General features: G+C 44.9%; 1 protein-coding gene across 3 annotated transcripts; it reads left to right on the top strand.

Moving 5' to 3' along the window:
- Positions 1–1641: 1641 nt before the first annotated feature.
- On the top strand, positions 1642–14336 carry ARRDC3 (arrestin domain containing 3). Of its 3 annotated transcripts, XM_035309640.1 has the most exons (8): positions 1644–1975; positions 4585–4666; positions 7119–7266; positions 8495–8597; positions 8969–9225; positions 9649–9811; positions 10533–10687; positions 12149–14336. In XM_035309640.1, exons 1-8 carry the CDS (start codon positions 1696–1698, stop codon positions 12203–12205), a joined length of 1245 nt encoding a protein of 414 aa, XP_035165531.1. In that variant the 5' UTR covers positions 1644–1695; the 3' UTR covers positions 12206–14336. The 3 variants fall into 3 exon arrangements, with proteins under 3 accessions (XP_035165532.1, XP_035165531.1, XP_035165533.1); XM_035309641.1 differs by lacking the exon at positions 12149–14336 and having other exon boundaries at positions 1642–1975; positions 10496–10677; XM_035309642.1 differs by lacking the exon at positions 7119–7266 and having other exon boundaries at positions 1939–1975.
- Positions 14337–19914: the final 5578 nt, after the last annotated feature.

Below are 19914 nucleotides of genomic sequence, written 5' to 3'. Positions count from 1 at the left end.
AAATCCTGCAAACGCTGATCCCAATCCATTCTCCTTCCTCAAAGGGCACAAGGGCGAGAAGCTGCAGGAAGGGGACTCGTGTTTTCACGGAGGAGGTAATAGGAAATGAAATAAAACAAAAAAGAGAGAGAGGCAAAAAGACAAAAGAGAAAAAAGTGAAGGAAAAAAGAAAAAAAAAAGAAAAAAGGAGGAAAAAAAAAAGGAGCAAGATAAAGAAGAAGGAAGGGAAAAGAAAGAAAAAGGAGAACGAAGGAAAAAAAAAGGGAAAAAAAAAAAGAAAAAGAGAAAGGAAAAAATAATAATAAAAACAGTAACAACAACAAAAGCAGAACTGGCTTTATTGGGGCACTGGGTCATTATTTCATACGAGAGTTCAACTCATGCTGTGGGTGCATAGCACAGAGTGAGTACGAAATTGATGCGTACTTGGTGGTGGTGGTGGCTTTTTCACCAAGCTTTAACAGGAAAATAGAATTAGTCTTGAAAACTGGGTCAACTTTCATGTAAATCAGCACATCAGATCACTCAGGACGTGTTTTAATTAACTCAGAACAACAGCATGGCAATATGTGGAGATCAGGCAGATTGCACAGCTCCGCACAGCGTGGGTATCCGAATGTCCTGCTGTATTCAGTGGGCTCGGTTCTACCTATTTAGAAAAACATCCAGGAAAGCTCGGCTATGCCTGCAGCCCCTCAGGTTGTTCCCTGCTGCCGCTGCCTCACTGTCAGGAGGAAAACTGGATTTATTGGTGCTGTTCTGAGAGGCAGGCTTGTCATCCACTGCATTTTCTCCCAGAAATACCGTCCAGGACGTGGCAGGGGCTGCCTGCCGTCCGGTAATGCCGTATGAGAGGGACCCCTCAGTGTCCACAACTGGGTCAAACCCCACACACCAGGCGCTGCTGACCCACACGCTCGCAAACGGCCGGAGCTTACCACACCGAACGGTTTGGGTTGGAAGGGCCCTTAAAGCCCACCCAGTGCCACCCCCTGCCGTGGGCAGGGACACCTGCCACCAGCCCAGGCTGCCCCCAGCCCCATCCAGCCTGGCCTTGGGCACTGCCAGGGATGGGGCAGCCGCAGCTCCTCCGCCCCACGCGGCCTCCCCTTCGCCCCCGGCGCCGCGCGGCCGTCCCGGGGCACGCGGAGCCCGTTCCCCGCGCGGGGGCGCACGCGCACAGCGGGACGGCGGCCGGGGCCCCGGCGGCCCTCGGGGGGCGGCCGCGCTCTGAGGAGACGTGCGGCGGGAGCGCGGCGCGCATGCGCGGCGGCGGGGAGGGGGCGTGTCCCGCCGGCGGGTGGGCGTGGTTGAGGAGGAGAAGGGGCGCGGCGACGAGCGAAGGGGGCGTGGTGATTGGCGGAGAGGGCGTGGTGACGGCGGGAGTGGGCGTGGCCGGCCGCGGCTCGCCGGGCTTATAGCGGGGTGCCCGCGGCGCGGCCCCGTCTTTGTGGGCAGAGCGCAGCGCAGGCGGGCGGCTCCGAGCGCTCCCGAGCGCTTCCGAGCGCCGGCAGCAGGGCCGGGCCGCCGCAGCCCGCCCGCCCAGCCCGCCCCATGCCGGGGCTGTAGGTCGGCGCCGAGCCTGCCTGCCGGCGGTGGGTGGCGGAGCGAGCGGCCGGAGGCCCTCGGCGCCTCCTCGCCCTCGCGCTTTATTTTTCGTACGGTCCTTTATTTTTCTACGCCTCGCCGTACACCATGGTGCTGGGGAAGGTGAAGAGCTTGACGATAAGCTTCGACTGTCTGAACGACAGCAATGTCCCCGTGTACTCCAGCGGGGACACGGTCTCAGGAAGGGTCAACCTAGAAGTGACGGGGGAGATCCGAGTCAAGTCGCTCAAGATCCACGCGCGGGGCCACGCCAAGGTGCGCTGGACGGAGTCGCGGAACGCCGGCTCCAACACCGCCTACACGCAGAACTACACCGAGGAGGTCGAGTACTTCAACCACAAGGACGTCCTCATCGGCCAGGAGAGAGGTGAGGGGGGCTCTGCCCGGCCCCGGCCCCTCGCCCCACCGCCGGCACCGCCGCGCCCTGCCCTGCCCCGCAGCATCCCTGCTCCGCGCGCGTGTGTGTGTGGGGGGGGAAGAGGGGGGGGTGAGGAGGAGGGCGAAGAGAAAAAAATAAAAAAAAAAAAAAAAGAAAAAACTCTGGAGGGGGGGGACTCCGGGGTTGTTTTTGCGAAGTTTCCACCCTTTGTTAGAAGCGGTTCAATCCTGTTTGGGACCGGTCCTGGCGAGAGGGAGGGGGGTGCTGCCGCTCGGCGGCGGAGATTGGCTGCGCGCGTCAGGTGGTGGCGATGACTTAATTCCTAGCACAGGAAAATAGTCCCCGAGCCGGTTATGTAATGGGGGGACGCTCCGCACCCCCATTTTTAATTATTTTTTTATTATTATTTTTTGGGTGCCTCCTCCCCCTCCCCCCCCCCAGCATGCAGGGCGTTCGCTGCGGAGAGCCGTGCGCGGCTGGGGGGGTCTCCCCTTTGCGGATAAATAGGGTTCTTTTTCCCCTTCCTTCATGTTTTTTTTTTTTTCTTTTTTACCCCTTAAGGCTTTTTTTCTTGGATAAGTTTCTCCGCACCGTGCACGGAGCTGTCCTAAGACCTCTGCAGAAGCAGACCAAAACGTCCTTTTCTCCCCCCCCCTTTTTTTTTTTGCTGTGTTTTTTCATTCATGCCACCAGCGTTAAGCCCCCTTTTCGCTTCAATTCCTGCCACCAACGTGAGGCAGCCCTCACAGCGAACCCCAACCCGTACCTTGCGGACGGCCCCCGTAAGCCCTGGCGCGGGCGGGTGGGGGGCAGCGGAGGCCCCGGCCCGGCCACCCACCGGGGTGACCCCGCACCTTGGGGTGCGTGTGGAGGAAGGGGGAACAACGGCCGGCGGGGCCGCGATGAGCCGGGCTGCACCGTGCCGGGCCGCGCCGCTCCCCCCCACCCGCCCCGCACCGCCGCCTCCCACCGACTGCCTCCCCTCCGAGCTGGCGGCCGAAGCCCCGCCTTCCGCGCGCCTCCTGATTGGCCGCCGGCAGTTTGTTGCCTTGTTGCTAGGGCGATGCCAGCCGCTGATTGGCTGGGGGCGGGGGGGTGCTGAGAAGGCTCGCGCCTCCCCCCTTCTTCCCCCCCCCGCCCCCCCCCCCCCCCCCCCAACGGCCGCCCGGTAACGGTCGCCGCGCGAGGCCCTGAGGGGGCCCGGCCCGGAGCGGGCGGCGTGAGGGGGGCGCGGCGGAGCCTTCCTCCTCCTCCTCCTCCTCTTGCCCGTCCTCCGCCCGCCCCCCGGTGTAATGTATACCGTACGTATACGCGCGGCTGGCTGGGATCCGCTCGCGCCGGTTTAGGCCGGTCCTCTCCTGCTCCAGCCGGGCCGCTGACTGACAGCGCGGCGGGGCTGCTGAGCTGGCAGGGCGGCCGCGGGGCCGGGCCGGGCCGCGGAGACAATGAGAAGAGGGGCGAGCAGCGCGACAGCCAGGGGGGGCCCCCCCCCCCCCCCCCCCCCCGTGCTCATCCGCAGTTTGGAGGGTCGTTTGTGCCACGCATTCCTTTTCTTCCTTCCCCACTTCATTTATTCATCGTGTTTATCATAATTCTTCACCGTGGGCTCGTTGCGGTGCAGTATACAAATGCGAGCACCCAGGTCTTTATAGGACAATGGGAGCCTAAAATCCGATGGGCTTCCATTCCAGCTCCCCACTATTAAAGCAATCGCCTCCCCCACGCCGTCCCGCTGTACCTGTGAGGGTATTCCAGCCCTTTTGTGTAGGAGGTGCTCGGTTATTTTTTTTCTCCCTCTCGACTTTGTGCTTCGACGGAGTCAGCGTTCTTTCTGGTTTTGTGGTAATTGTATCGGAATAAACCACAAATTTGTGGCAGTGTTTTAAGCAATAGGAGAAATCATAACCACAAGCAAAGGTCGGCATTCTTGGAACTAGCAAATATTTGCTCTCCGACCAAGACTGAGTTAAACTCATGAGATTTCGTGGGTTACCTCCACACACTGCTGACCAGGCAGATTGCCGTTTCTCAGCGCCCATGAATTTGTCTGGCGCCATGAATTTCCAGGTGGTGCTCGGGCACCTTTTCCACTGCCCCCCTCCTTTTTCACAGTCTTTTTTTTTTTTTTTTGGTGATTTCATTTTTGGGTGCTATTGCCAGGCAGTAGATAAAAGGAACCTGAACCACAAAGTGTAGTCTTAGACAGCAAACTTCAAGCCACGTATAAGACCAGTTAATACCACTGAAGAGGTCTTTCCCATTTTAAATTTTAACTGGAAATCATTGTCAAAGCACGGTTTCCACTACTGATCCTTCAGGCAAACCTTGAAATGGCAGCAGTGACAGCTGTGTCCCTGTTGAGAGGCAGGATTATGGATTAGAGCAAACGAACCTCCACTTTCACACAAACCTGCCCATTTTGTGCACCTCAGGTGCTGCAGCCCAATCCAGAAGGCCAGGTTCCTGGGACACCCTATTTCAAGCCTCACAATGAGCGTGCAAATTCCCTCTCATTCCACAAGATAGGCCTGTGTAATGTATTCTGCTGCCGAAAACGTTCGCCGATGGAATATCATGTTGGTTTTTTTGCCTCCTAGATGATGACAACTCCGAGGAAGGCCTTCACACAATCCACTCGGGAAGGCATGAATATGCATTCAGCTTCGAGCTTCCACAGACGTAAGTGCCTGCTTGTAACGCGCCGTGACGCCCAGAGGCGCGCCTGCTTTGGGTGGAGGGGAAACCTTTTCAATGGTGGCAGGAATTGTGCTGCCGCAGAGGACATCTCCTTCAGCTGAAGAGGTTGCTTTCCCACAAAATGGGAGCACGTTGCTGCCCGGTTCCTGCCCACTCAATCAAGTTGTAACTGACAAAGTGTCATCCAGCATTTTACCCTCTTCCCAAGGTGAGGGGTGAGTTGAGCTGGTTTGAGTCCCGCAGAGTGGCTCAGATGCCCTCTAACCCAGCCTGCTGGCAGGAGCCACGCAGGCCAGCAGAACTAGAGATAAGACTCCAGCTTGATTGTCTTGGCTCAGGCCAGAACAGATGCGGCCAGTTTCACTACCTCTGAACAAAAGGGGAGATTGTTCTGGTTCAAATAGGATATATGTGCACGGGCTGGTCTCTGTGCAAAGAGCCTGGATGGAAGTGAGCAAATGTTAAGATGAGTCCAGAAACATTCCTGTGCAGCATCCCCTTTGTCTCAGAACAGACAAGTGAAGTGAGAGTGAGAGCCTAAGTGTTAAGGTAGAAATAGGCCCCCTCTTCAAAGGCTGAGGAGTGTAAGGTAGATATCGTCAGCAGAAGGTTCATACATGAAGGAGCTCCCAGCACAGGAGCTAGCTAAGATGCAAGTTGCAATGAAACAGGAACAGAGAGGGTCTGAGCATGGATGGAAAAGGGGAGGAAAAGGGGTTTCCTCCTTTAAAAGGCTAGCAATTAAGTCATTAAAGTTGGAAAAAAAATGGCAGAATGTTACGTGAAATAGCATAGTATCTCATTAAAGCTGGTAAACCATCTGTTTGTTAGGGGTGCTGGCTGTAGCAGACCCTGCAGATGATAAACACTTCAGTGGGTCAGTTTCAAAGTGAGCAGCATAGAACTTCACAGTAGATACTCCTGGAACATTGGGGAAGACCTGGATTTATGGAGATTTTTAGAGGAAATTTACTGTTCCATCAGAATCTCAACTACAAAAAGCAATAATGCTAATGCTAGCCTTACCTTTAGTTGGAATGAATGAAAAAGCAGGATGCATCAATGTGAAATACTTAGTGTGAAATTAAAGAGGCAGTGAAGTACCACAAGCAGTGGTCAAAACAGAGGCTTTAGCAACCTGAAAGAATGACTGTGCAACCAGCTTCTAATAATACTATAAAAAAAAAAAAAAAAAAACGGCTGGTATTAAAAGCATAAAGGCTTGAATTTTGACACTGCCAATTTGCTTTTTCTTGGTACTGACTATCCATGGAATACTTCTTAAGTTTATTTTAAACAAATTACAGAGTGACACTGGGAAGGAGGAAGACATACGGGGGCTTTCTTGCCATTTGCCCTTAAGGATATGCGGCAGGTTGAAATATTGAATACAGATTAGAAAATGCCCTCCTTCTAGATCATCAGAAAAAAAGTGAAAATTCCAGATGCGCAAAAATGTCAAGCCAGTATCTGGTAAAGAATCATTCTAGTTAAGCAGTAGGATGGCTAATAGCATTGCCAACAGAAGGTAGAGAGGCTTTCTGAGTTGCGTTGCATACTGCACTGCATCCAAACTTAAACACTTCAATGGCTTAACACTTTGTTGTAATCAAAAGTACTGTTAATGGGAGATATGTAGAATATCAACTTGTTTTGTCTTTTCATTTTTATGATGTTACAGGAAGAAAAAGGGTAATGCTGAAAGGTTTGGAGAGCTTTCCACATCGTTCTTCCTCCAAATCCCATAAACAACTTCTCTAAGAGTTCAGAGCAGAATAGCCCTGACCATTTTGTGTGTGTATACCTATGCATATATACACACACACATTATATTTTACATGATGTTCCAAGCTGGTCTCATCAGGGTGGAGGAAAATCAGAAGGCACTTCCAGTAGCCTCCCTCTTTTCAGAACTCAAAATTGGAATACTTAACCTGCTTAAGATGAAACAAATTACACACTACCGTGTGTTCCATAACCTTTAAAGTAAACCAGACACCGAGATACCAGCCGGGCAAACAGTACACTTGCAGTTACAAAATACAATGTCCAAAACAGTAATTGGTTGATACTGATGCTAATTTTAAGTTGGTAGTCTTAATGTGGCCTTAAAAGGGCATGCTAAACATGAAAGTGGCCTCTTAAGTTCAAAGGACATGTGAACTCTCCTGGCATTCTCTAGTGCAATTCTTTAATTGATTGTTAAAATCTGTGCAAAACTGTATTAGGATGAATTGGAGATGATTTTTTCTCCCATCTTTAATCTTGAATTTTTCTCGGATATGGAAACTTTGCAAATAAGTTACGCTTCCTTAAATATTAGAATGCATTAAAAACATAGTTATACATACTAAACCCTAATCTGATGGATTATATCATTATTATAAAGAGCGAGAAAGATTTTACTCAATTTTGACCTTTGTGTCCTGCACAGACCACTTGCTACCTCATTCGAAGGCAGACATGGCAGTGTGCGCTATTGGGTGAAAGCCGAATTGCATAGGCCTTGGCTTCTACCAGTAAAATTAAAGAAGGAATTTACAGTCTTTGAACATATAGATATCAACACTCCTTCATTACTGGTAAGAATTGACAGAATTATTCTTTGTTTCTGGCATAAAAATAATGAAGTAAAATAACTGAAACAATACCGACATTGAATTTTATCTACTACTTATTTGCTAGTTTAACAACAGCTGATCTTTTGAGCATTATATCAGTTTGGCAACTCTTTAATTACTGGTATTTTGAAAGCTAACTTAGCCTGTACTTGGAGTTGCTTTGTTTTTAAGATGTGTAAAATGCATTTGCCAATTTAAAATTGATACTACTAAATTGTGACTTGTCATTAAGAAGGAAATTTTTGTGAACTGTTCCTCTGAAATTTTGAATAAAGAATAATACGTGGAAGGAACAGTGTAACTTCAAAGAACGTTTTAGAGAGAGACTGCTAACTTAAAAATGCAAAGTGAAAAATGTACTGGCGTGCATAATTGATAATTTCCATATGGATGGTTTTCTACCAATGGGGAGAAATTATCACAATTCTGTATGATCTTTTTCTGAAATGTCATTTCATTAAAATCATTTCAATATCAAAACTGCTTGCAATGAGGCAATTAAATCAATCTGGCTCAAAATTCCTTTTTTTCCCCCTTTTCTAAAACTAATCTACGGGAGGGAAAAAAAAAAAAGTCCATTGAAATAGGTTTCTTGTGCGTATGGGTGAAAAATCAGACTTGCAGAGGAATACCGGCCTTGCACAAACTCCATTAAGATCAAAAGACTCCCGTTTGACTTAAATGGGCTTTGGATCAAGTCCGAAATCCTGATGCTGTGTAAAATAACAAAGTCTGTTCATTACAGATGATATGGGATCGTTCAGAAACAGAGGAAGTAGCAGTAGTCACGGTTACAGTACTTGAGTTATTGTTTCTGAAACAACACCGTAATGGAAAGTCGGAAGATGTTCCAATGAAAAGCTTTGCCAACAGTATGTTGGTATATGTAGGCTATGAAGCCTTTTAAGTTATACAGTATTTATTATACGTATATAAATTGTTTTCAAGTGTGACAGTAGTATGGAGGCTGGCAGAAGAAACAGTGTTAATGAGAAATGGGATTAGGACATACTGTTTGCCTGCCTCATTCCATTTAAATTGCTTGAGCTTTTTTTCCTATAGACGAAACTTTGCTTATCAACATGCGTAATACTAAGTATGCTACAAAAATTACTTTTCTTGTAGATAAAAATACATGGAGATTTGTGGAACTATTAATTAAATGGGCAATGTTGTTCTTTTCTTGCAGTCACCCCAAGCAGGCACAAAAGAAAAGACTCTCTGTTGTTGGTTTTGTACCTCAGGCCCAATATCCTTAAGTGCCAAAATTGAAAGGAAGGGCTACACCCCAGGTACGTAACAGAAGTAATTATAGGAAATGTTTTCCTTTCCTTTTTAAACTTCCATGTAAACAAAATATTAAAACTGATCTTACCATTTCTGTCTGCATTCAGCAATCTTCCCAGTATGTTGTTAAACTAAGTCACTGTGTTCCCCAGGTTGCTGAAGGACATATACTTTTATTAGACTTGTGCATTTTTCATTGTTTTTACAAATCAGCTAATGCTAGTTTATAAGCCTACTACTGTCAGCATCAATAGACGCTTTTAAAGATGTAATGCAATGGTAGCAGAACCCACCAGCGCATTAAAATAATGTTCAGAAAGTGGCAGTTTGCTAAAGCTTGTGAATGAAAAGGATGTGAAATTCTGTTTTGTTTCAGGTGAATCAATTCAGATTTTTGCTGAGATTGAGAACTGCTCTTCCCGTATGGTGGTGCCAAAGGCAGCCATTTACCAAACACAGGCATTTTATGCCAAGGGGAAAATGAAGGAGGTCAAACAGCTTGTTGCCAACCTGCGTGGAGAATCCTTGTCATCTGGCAAAACAGAAACCTGGAACGGCAAAGTGCTGAAGATTCCGCCTGTTTCCCCTTCAATTCTTGACTGTAGTATAATCCGTGTGGAGTATTCACTGATGGTACGTTGAGTGGTCTACTTACCTTGAGCGTGTTTGGTTTCTGTCACTCCTTATAGATGGTTAACAAGCCACTCTGTACCAGTTGCAAAAGAAATACATACCACAATACATAAAATATTAGTATCCCAACAGATGTTTTGTTAGTAATTTGACTTAAATCTTGTAATTTCTTAAACTAGTGTGTTAGCTAAACAAGTGAGTTGTGAGTAGATGGGATTTACATGTGTGCGCTTGTGTTAAGAATCCTGACCTGCTTTTAGCCTGGGGAGTTTGTCTCCATAGGGATGTGGGCTCTAAAACTGACCGTTAGGAACAAGTTCCTCATGAAAAGTTCTGTGAAAAGAGAGCTTTATGTAATAATTGTAAACGATCATACAAATCTACATTCAATCATACACATCTCCCTTTTTTTCCTCTCTTCAGGTCTATGTTGATATTCCAGGAGCCATGGATTTATTCCTTAACTTACCACTGGTCATTGGTACCATTCCTCTACACCCATTTGGTAGCAGAACATCAAGTGTGAGCAGCCAGTGTAGCATGAACATGAATTGGCTTGGGCTGACACTGCCGGAAAGACCAGAAGGTAACTTGACAATACAAATACCAATCAATTTGCTAGTCTGTTGCTTTGAATTTCATCTGCTTTGTTTGTTGCTGTCATGCTAGCAGACCCAAATTACATCCTTTTGTAATACAGCCTACAGGAAATCCCTTGTGGATGTTTCCTTGACACCTGCTTGTACTCTGTGGAGGGACAGTTTTTCTTTCCTCCTAGCCTTTCTCTCAAGAAAAAGCAGTGAAATCCTGCTGCAAGTGAAAGTGCATGATTCTGTTGTGTCTCAGACTTAGCTAAAGAGGTTGGTTTGTGAGAAGATGCTTCTGTTTTCAGTAGCAAATCTCTTACTGAAGGAGAAGCTCCTTCCCTGTGTTCTCAGTGCCTAATAAACATCTCTTTTTTTCCATTACAAATCTCAGTCTTAAATTTATAGAGTCCAAAGAACTGCAATGCCTTCCTGTACAGAAATGGAGTATTCAGGGTCTGTTTTAAAACCTAAGGGGATAATTAAGCCACAGTAAGGAGGCATTAGTCTGTTACTGAACTTGAATATAATTTTAGAATAAAATAAAATGGCTGTTCCTTACTCTTCCTTTCATGTTGAACAACTTTTTTTTTTTTTAAGTTACTGATGATTTATCTACCTGCTGGTGCATCTTACAATGACAAAAGTTTAATATTTATCATGTTATATATTTTGACATGCATAAGAACTGTTGTTCGAACTGCGTGTACCTTTTCCCTGCAGCACCTCCTAGCTATGCAGAAGTGGTCACGGAGGAGCAAAGACAGTCCAGCCTTGCACCCTTAGCTGCTTGTGATGACTTCGAGAGAGCTCTGCAAGGACCGTTATTTGCTTACATCCAGGAGTTCCGTTTTCTGCCTCCACCTCTCTATTCAGAAGTAGGTATCTCAGACAAAACACAATATGGGAATTCACTCTTTTTCTGAACTCTGTTGTGGAATACCTCTAGGAAGTGTTTTCTCCTTCGTAAAATCAGGAAAATACACTAAAATGTTTTTAGCAAAGAAGCAGCAATAAGGCAACTTCATGTTTTTTCCTTCTTAAATCAAGATGCAGATGAATTGTATCAAAGTGCTTCCATGCTTGCTTCACAGCATGGGTTACCCACAATTTTTTAATGACTTGTGCAAGCTTAAATTTGAAAGGTGCCTTGTCAAGTGCCTTGGCTTACCTCTCATGCTCTTTACTGTACAATTCTAATGCTTTTTAGAAACATCCTGAGTGGTGTTTGAGATGACAGCAACAGTTTTTACACATGTTCACGTGGTTCTGTCTATGTATGATTTGAGAAGCTTCATGTAGAAAAGGAACAAAGGTATTCTTACATAGGCATTTCTTCAGCAATTGCATTTTTAGTTCTGGAAGAGCCACTGAATAACTTGACTGTGATAAAACTTTAAAAGCTTCCCATGTTTATATCTTCCAGGTAAAACAGTAGTATAGGATAAAAGAAAAAGTACTGTCCTTCAGCTAAAGCTTGCCTGAATTCACTCACTTTTGAAGAAAACAGCAATATGTAGCATGATGCACCATTTTCCCCCCTCTGATTCCTTTGCCTCTTGAAACACCAGCCTGCTACTGAGTGGGCAGAGAGGGCCACTTCATTTGTGTGCTGGAGGCTTCTCTGACAATCGTGCTGGAGATTAACTACAGAATGCAGCACTTGAATCCTTTTCATTTTAGGTACTTAAAGGTTGAGAATGCAGCTTGCTTTTTTCCCTTAAACTGGCAGTATAAAGTTAACCACTAGAATGTTGTCTAGAAGTGTGTACTTGGGTAGCTCTTGCCATCCATCTTCAGAGGTGTAAGTTAGGTTATACCCCTTCTGTGCAGAAAGGAAAGTGTTGAGGTGTAAAAACAAAAAACAATTTCATAGGTTGAGGATTAAATACTTATAAATTAAAAGTAGAATGACCTTCTACTTGATGATTCTGTCTAGTCTGAAGTAATCTCAGATCAAGTCAGTATTTTTAAATGACTTTATTTTAGTGGTGCAAGTCATACATATCGTCTTCTTAGTCAACAGTAAATGATACAAAAGATCTGTGCTACTAAAGCTGAGCTTTCTTCTTGCTTTTCTATAAAATTGCTGTCAGACTGTAGTCTAGAATCTTCTGTTCTAGTAGTATTCGTTATTAATTTTTCATTCCAAGTTTTTTATAATGTTAGTTTAAATTATTTCCGTAACTTTGGATATGGGAATGTCGTACATTGATTTTTATTAAGCTTTTTATTAAGCCTTTTTTTATTAAACTTTTTTTAATTAAACTTTCGTTTCTGCCAGTTCATTCTAAAATAACCTGGGTTGTGATTTTTTTTTTTCCTCTTGTGTCATTCAGATTGATCCAAACCCAGATCAGCCCACAGATGACAGACCATCTTGCCCCTCTCGTTGAAGGAATCCACAAAAAGCTGACGTGACTTGGGTTTTGAATCGTACCTGCCATGTTGAAGGTCAAGGAGTCATAGTGGAGACGCTTTCGAAGGAAGTGGTTTTGCTCTTGCCTGTATGGTGAATAAATGAAAACAACCTGTGATTATGCTTTGAAGCCTACAATAACATTGTAGGACTGCTCCACATGCTTGAAGACCTGAGCTTCCCCCCCTTCCCTTTAAATACTGGCACATACTAGGAGCAGCCTTACTAACCTACAGTCATGTGTGTCAAAACACTCAAACCACATTGTAAGAGAGGGATGGCTTTCTCTTATGATTTTGAAAATTTGCACATGCTCATTGCTTACGTTGTGCGGTTCGGTGTCACTACAGCTTTTTCCCATTTATGCCGCACTGTTGTTACCCCCCTCTTACTTGTTTGTGGTCTGCACAACAAGGAGCAAAAGAAAGCTTTGACAAAAAAAAAAAAAAAGAAAAACAGCAGCAGACTTCAACAAATGCACTGACTTTTTCTTTTCTAATTTAATGTAGCCTGGACTTTACCTGCATATGCACATGCTCAGAATTGTCCTAGTAGGCTGGTCATGTATCACCTCTTCAGCTTGGATCCTGTTGTGGATTTATTTACAAACATCAAATGCCTTCAAGCCAATCCTTCTTGCTGTATGTTTTGCAGCCTACTGTAGTAGATAAGCAACAGAAATGGGGATATTATAGGGTTTGGGGATGGAGAGATACCAGAAGGAAACTAATAGACTTTGTTGAGATTATATTCCTTCTTGATTTCTTTTAAGAATTTGTTGCCTTTCTACTATTATCGCAAAGCAGCATTTTGTTACAGACTGCCTAAAAATCACTTAATCTCAGGTGAACTCATCACTTGCCAAACTGTTGGAATGCTATTTGTTTTGTTACATTGCACTGTTGAATTACTTCTTCTTTGTTTTGTGTTTGTGTTTTGTTTTTGTTCTTTGAGAGGGGGATCTGCAATAGGGACATACACAAAAGTTACTAAAGCCACCCTCATTCCCTTTTCTTCCTATGTTACGAAAATGATGTTCAAGTTGTGAAGCTTTAAAAAAAAAAAACAAAGGCACAAGTGAAAGCAGCACATGTAGACACCAGCTCAGCCTCAAATGACTTCTAAAAGGAAATAGGCAAATGCTGTCCAGGATTCATAGGCAGAGAGATACTTCAACTAGTAGGGATGGGAAGGGAAAGTAAATTTATTTTTATACATAGTTACCTAATCACCAAAAATTCTATATATAATGAGGCTCTAGTAGAAAGTATATTTCAACTGCAGGAAAAGCTTGGACTATGCTAAGAGCTCAGTTTGTGCACTTTGTATTATCTTCAGGGTTTATGATACTGTAAAAATAGAGTAGAAGTATAACTAAAGTGGGGAAAGAAAATCAGTGTTACCAGCCATACTTGGGTATTAGTTAGCTGAGGATCACTTCAGTGATTGCATCTGCTATGTAACTCCCACGAGCTTTAAAATGAAAAACAGCAACTTGCAGCATGCAGTCGCTCAGAACACGAGAAATGGCACAGGCAGAGCACTCGCCCCGGAGTGCGCCCCAAGGAATAAAAGAGTGCACTGGAGCCATGAGATCTGCTAACACAAATACCAGCACTTAGATGCTAGAGGTTCATACAAGCTGACTTCCCTTTTCTGAACTTGTAGTGCAGGCCGTTGACAAAGGGACATGCTTCTGGTATTGACTACTTAAACAAATCGAGGCCTAATCCATCATGTGTCTATCTCCTTGTGCAATAAAACAGCTCAGAAGGGAGGGGGAGGGGAAGGCTGGTGTTGCTGCGTGGTGCTTGTTCTTAAAAAAACTGCCTTCTTTTTAAGGCTTCACACGTACAAGAAAAGAGGCTTTTCCATAAGTGGCCTTTATGAGAACATGAAAGATAATTCATGTTTCACAAATGCTGACAGGGTGATAAAATACAAATGAGTCGCGTTTTAAGTGATTCAGTTAAAAGGCATGGGCTTTGAGCATGAATACTGGACAAGAAGGAAATTGGGTGGTGATGTCTTACGTTATTAGGCCAATTTTGTGAATGTCCCTTCCCTCTACCCCCCCAACCCCAAAAAAAAAAAAAAAAAAAAAAAAAGCTGAGGGGATCGTTGGCATAAAAGGGCATTTGGTGGTTTTACTTTTTTTTCCTTTTTTGTTGTGTTAACAGAATAGGGAACAATTGCTGATATACATAGCATTAAAGTACTTATCACAATACAATGGAGAATTGCATACGAGGCAGGATTGACCAATGTCGTAGTAATTGACATGGCATCACAGCCTTCGTGATCGGAGTGAAAAATCCTATAACTTTTATCAAATAAATTTTTTCCGTTTAAATTCTTTTCCTTAGTTGTTCAGAGGCATTACTCTTCCACAAGTATTGGTCAATTCTCAGCATTACAAAACATGAGGTTCACAGTTGTAGCCCAGTATTTTATATAGAATTCTGATCTGAATTAGGAAAAAGTAAGTAAAATCCAAACATTAGAGAAACAAAGTGCAATATTAAATGTTTGCTTTATAGATTATATTCTATGGCTGTTTGTATTTTTTTATTTTTGGTGCTGAATATGTCCTTGTAGACTCTGTTTTAAGAAAACAATATGTGGAAAACAATTTAATTTTTCCTATTGCTCTTACTTGTGGAAAATAAACTTTTTTTTAAAAAGATCTTAAATGTTTAGCGTAAGGCATAATTTCTTACACGTGACCTAAACGTTCAGTTCAAAGACCATCTAGGTGTAAAATGACCCAGGGGAATCGCAACGGTGTCCCTCTCCAGGACGTGCCGTGTCAGTGTGGGACTTTTTGGGGTGCGAGGAAATGGGAAGGGGATTTTCTTTGAAGGCAGGAGGGCCTCGTGCATGTGGCGGGGCCCAGGAGGTGCCTCCTGTTCCCCCTGTGGAAAACCAAGTGCGGAAAGCCGCCACCTGCCCTGTGTGCAGGACGTTAATGCAACTCCGGGCAATCAGCGGCAAGGCCCTGCCGTGGCATCTTGCTTCCGCATACCGCGCGCAGCTGAGCCCGCCGCGGCGTGGATTATCGTCGTCCTCCGGCATCAGCACGCTGCTTGACCTAAGAGCAGGTTCACCAGGCCAGCTGCCAGGGCTGCAGGAGGCCAGCGCGCACGGGGCTCCTGCTGATTATTTTATACCAGGACAACCTTTTTTTTTACTACCTAATTTCTATTGCTACGTGGCAGCGTTAGAATTTAAATTAGCATCGGTGTCATTTAAGGGACAAGACTGTCTAACAGATTCCGGCAGTATTTTCTAGAAGTCTCGCGTTTTTCAACCAGAACCTCTTCATAACGATTCTTTGAAGCCTAGGTCTACTGCCAGCGTTATTACAAAGTTAGAAATAACCAATTTTGTTCTTAGAGGTCTGATTTTTTAAAAAACAAATGCTTTGTATTTCTGGATATTAAAATACCTGTTCACACATACAAATCCACACCAGGGCGTAAATCTGTCGGCTCTTCCACAGCTGCTGCCCACGTGGTATCCATCCAAGGGATGGCAAGTTACAAAGCTTGCACGCTTACACTTCCAAAGAGAGACGTTAGGCAATGTCAAAAAACCAATCAGCATCTTTTTTTTTTTAGCAATTACCTCGCTAAAACATGTACATAGCACTTAACCCCTCTTTGGGGCTTTAGGGCTGGGTTTGTGTGACAGCTCTTCCACTTTCTTCCTCGCGAAACCCAGCTTGCAGATGGTCAGGCGTGCTTCACCTGCCCCGCAGATGATACCCTTGAAATAGGAAATAATTAACCTATTTCTTCTCCCAGCACTCACTCCCTCCTGGAACTCCCCTGCCCAGCTACAGCCTGCTATTTTTAGAGCTGGATGTCCCTGCCTCCTGACCTCGCGGACATCAGGACACGGCGGTAGCTTCTGAGCCGGGGCCAGATGCGGCCACAAAATCTGAGTTGGACAGCGAACCCTTCGTCTGATCCAGCTCCTAACAGACGATTCCGCGCCCAGAAGGACGTCGCGTTTTCGGTGTGCTCCAGGCACCTTGCTGCTGACGTTAGCCAGACGCGGGCGAAGGGCAAGGACCTCGAACAGCGAAGGTGAGAGCTTTAAATAAAACATCAAGCAGTTTAGATGCACTTTTAATGGGGTAGGAACTCAAGAGTTTAAAACCAAACCAAAGCCCGGGAACTAATCGTAAAGTGCAAGGCCAGGTACTAAGTGCTCATACTGAAGTCCTAGACAAGGAACACAAAAAAAAAACATCCCTGTGATGGGGCATCAGCATCAGGGAGAGCAGCGAGCCCCACCACGGGCTCCCCACAGGGTTTCTAGCAGGACCTGTTAGCTTTTTGCTGAATTAACAAATGTTATTTCTAAAATTTATTGGTGAGCGTCATGCCATTCAGTCTTCCTCCGTGACATAACGATGCTCCCGTTTTCGAATGAATATATGGGAGAAGCACAGGAGGAGGGATAAATCATTGCAAAATGTAAAGCTTTATTACTATTTTTGTCTGAAAATTAATGAAATTGCCTAGATCTAGACAAGGCCTTGCTGTCATCAGGCTGCCTATATTCGAAATGAAACTTCCCACCAGCGATGGTCACAGCAACGTTGAAGGCATATTTGTCATGTTTGTCTGTCAGCTAACAAGCAGCACTTAATAAATCCTTCCATGGTTCCGCCAGCTCCGTAAAATACGTACAATATTCCCTGGGTAATTATTTCTGATTAATAAATGTGTTTTACTATTATTATTATTATCTACACCCTCATTTGGGAGTAAATTCTAAAGGCGTTGAAGTCTGCTAGCACCAGTCCATTTTTCTGGTTAGCCAAGCTAAGAGGAATCATCTCCCTAACATCTTACTGTTTCAGTGTTAAACGTGTTATAAACAAAGAAAAACCTTCACCAATGTTTTACAGCTATTTAATTATCTCCCATAAATTAAAGCAAGCCTTCTTCATACCTATCTTCTACCAGTTTAAGACAGGAAAGACAGCTTTACTGCTGCCCGTTATGTTTTAGTGCATCAGACGCCATTAATTGTGACAGGGTTGCACACCTCTAAAGCAATAAAGCGATTTATCTGCCGTACCACATAAAGGTATCCTCCCAAAGAAAACAGATGAAGAAAGCAATACCTGGCCTAGGCAGCAGTGGAACAACATAGTTTAACTTCCAAACCACATGACTGTATACTTTTCTTCCCAAGTTTTTCCTGTTTTTTTTTTTGTTGTTGTTTTTTTTTTGGCTCTTATAATCCAAAGTAATTTAAAGACGGTAACAACTTTCTCTTAACCCCTTCCCTGACTTCCTTTTTTATATTTTATTTAGATTTTCCAGTGTTCCAAAACATCCTACTTCTTTGAATGCTTGTCTTTGCTCCTATATCCTACACAACCAATACAGCCAATCATAAAGCTCAATTTCCTCAAAAATAATCTTTTGTCTACCTTCTGTACTTGAAATACTTCCCCAGAATGTCCTTAAAAAAGCCACTATATATTTTCTCCTCAAAACCATATTTTAATTGAAAAAATATCAGGAATAACAATTAGATAGAAGGCTTGTGAATTCACAATATATAACTTTCATTTGTTTTCATGGTATGACCCAGCCAATAGGCAGTTGCAACACGGCAATAAATTTAAGGGGTTTCAGCACCCTTCCCATGAAGTATCTCACCGTGAGGACACGTAACTTTCCTTGGAGGTGATTTCCTCACAGATTAAAAGCATACACTTGGCTGGTTAATGTTGGAATACAGCACTGCAATCTCACACTTTCTTTAACCTGTGTGATAACACATCCTAACACTGCGTTACAACTACACACACATGCACCGAAAAAAACAAGTTATGCTTTAAATGGCTCATAAAGATCGTTTTCATGTAGCTAACCTATGGAAACGCTGTTTTACCCTACGCTCCTGCTCATCCTTTTTGTTTACGACATGCAATTAGAAAGTCATTTTAGACTGCATTCATTTCTCTGGCATAGAGTCGGTGCTGCTGCTAAGGGCAAGCTTGGCTGTGCCGAGCCTTACTCTCTTGGCAACCAGCTGATAAATACAAAATACTCCAACAAATCATCTCTTTCTCCTTGGCTCGCGGCGAGTAGATCTGGAGGGGACTGGAGGGAAGCTACACGTAAAGAGAGAAAGAAGGAGCCCAAATTTTGGCTACTGCCCCCTCTGCCCATAGCAGCCACCAAGAGAGAAGCCAGACATCGCACCAGTGACGAACACAGGGATATCTTTAGCTCAATAACGCAATCTGCAGCTTATAAGTGCATTGCAACAGGAAAGTCCCTCGCAGAATGCCCTGAAAGCCCTCTGGGAATGTCTTATATAGCAAGTGCCCGGCTCCATCACCTGCGCACGTCCGCAGGGAGTCGCACACATGCGTGCATGTACCCCAGACCGGCGTGCACAACCACCCAGGCAAGGAGCAGCTCTGATTTATGTAGTTCAGAAGCCTGTTTACTTGTTACGTGAAACAGAGTTCTTGAAAGTTCAGCTGAGGACACTTTGGACTTGGACAAGCTGTTGTGTTTTCCAACCTTATAAGAAGATGTTCTGTCTCTGCAGCTCATAGATCTTTCTAAATATGGTGACAGTTTTAATAAGGGGTTTCAAAATGCTGTTATTATGCTAGGATGCTCGGAATCGTACCCAGAAACTGAAGCACACACTTTTTCTCCAGCCCTCGTGCAATCCAAGTTGCTGACGGGAGGAGCAAGCACCGTGGTGACCTTTAGCACGCTCCAGGTCAGTGACTTTTAACACAGGCCCCAAGAAGTCTAGAGCATTGTGAGAAATGGGCAAAGAGGGGAAGAAGACTAAGAACAGCATAGCACGTGGAAAAGCAAAAGCAGGTGGGATTCGCCAGCTGCAGCAATGTGTGCCACAGAGGCAGCTGGTGCGACGAAGCGAGAAGCCTCGTCACGCTGCCGTCCATCCCACTTGCACCAGGTACCATCCGTCTGCTTTCTGCTGGGTCCGATGCCACCCAGCAATGCTGAACAGCACGCAGTACAGTGACCAAAGGGCAGCACACATTGTGGGTGCTGCAGGAGCAATGTCCAGTGGTGGCATCCCTGCCGAAAGGCATCCGACGGGCACAACACCTCCTGTGGGAAAGCGCATCCTCATGGGCCAGGGCTGGCTGCCCCTCGGGAGCAGCTGCTGAGGAAATCAGTCACTTTCCTATTCATGTGATTTCTCTAAAAGGTGCTGCTGACACCAGCTCTGTCCCTGGGGGGGACGGCGACTTGTGTCACCCTGTTCCCTGAGAGGGTCAGCTCTGTCCACTCTGGCGCTTGGCGTTGCACTCTTGGCGTTGCCTCCAGAATTCACAGCTGACACTAGTTATTTCTAGGAGTTGTTTCTCTCCAAAACGAAAAAGCAAGGGTGGGGGAAGAAGATGGTTGCAATTATTTAAATAAGTAGCACATAACCAACTGCTCCTATTAAAGAAACAGAAATAATAAGCTCAAACTTTTCATGTCTTGTCTGCTTAAAGTTCCACGAACTGACTTTTTAGCCTCCTGACTGCCTATTTAGCCTCCACATAATGTCAAAAAGATGCAGATAGCAAGTTTTATTCAATGCTTTATTTATTTATTTATTTGGCCTGCTATTAGATATATGCAGTACATGGAAGAGGCAAAAATGATCATCAAAAGT

The sequence above is a fragment of the Oxyura jamaicensis genome, chromosome Z (genome assembly GCF_011077185.1).
Source record: "Oxyura jamaicensis isolate SHBP4307 breed ruddy duck chromosome Z, BPBGC_Ojam_1.0, whole genome shotgun sequence".
Lineage (NCBI taxonomy): Eukaryota > Metazoa > Chordata > Aves > Anseriformes > Anatidae > Oxyura > Oxyura jamaicensis.
The sequence above is the reverse complement of the archived record's forward strand: the minus strand, read 5'-3'. Positions and strand labels throughout refer to the sequence as shown.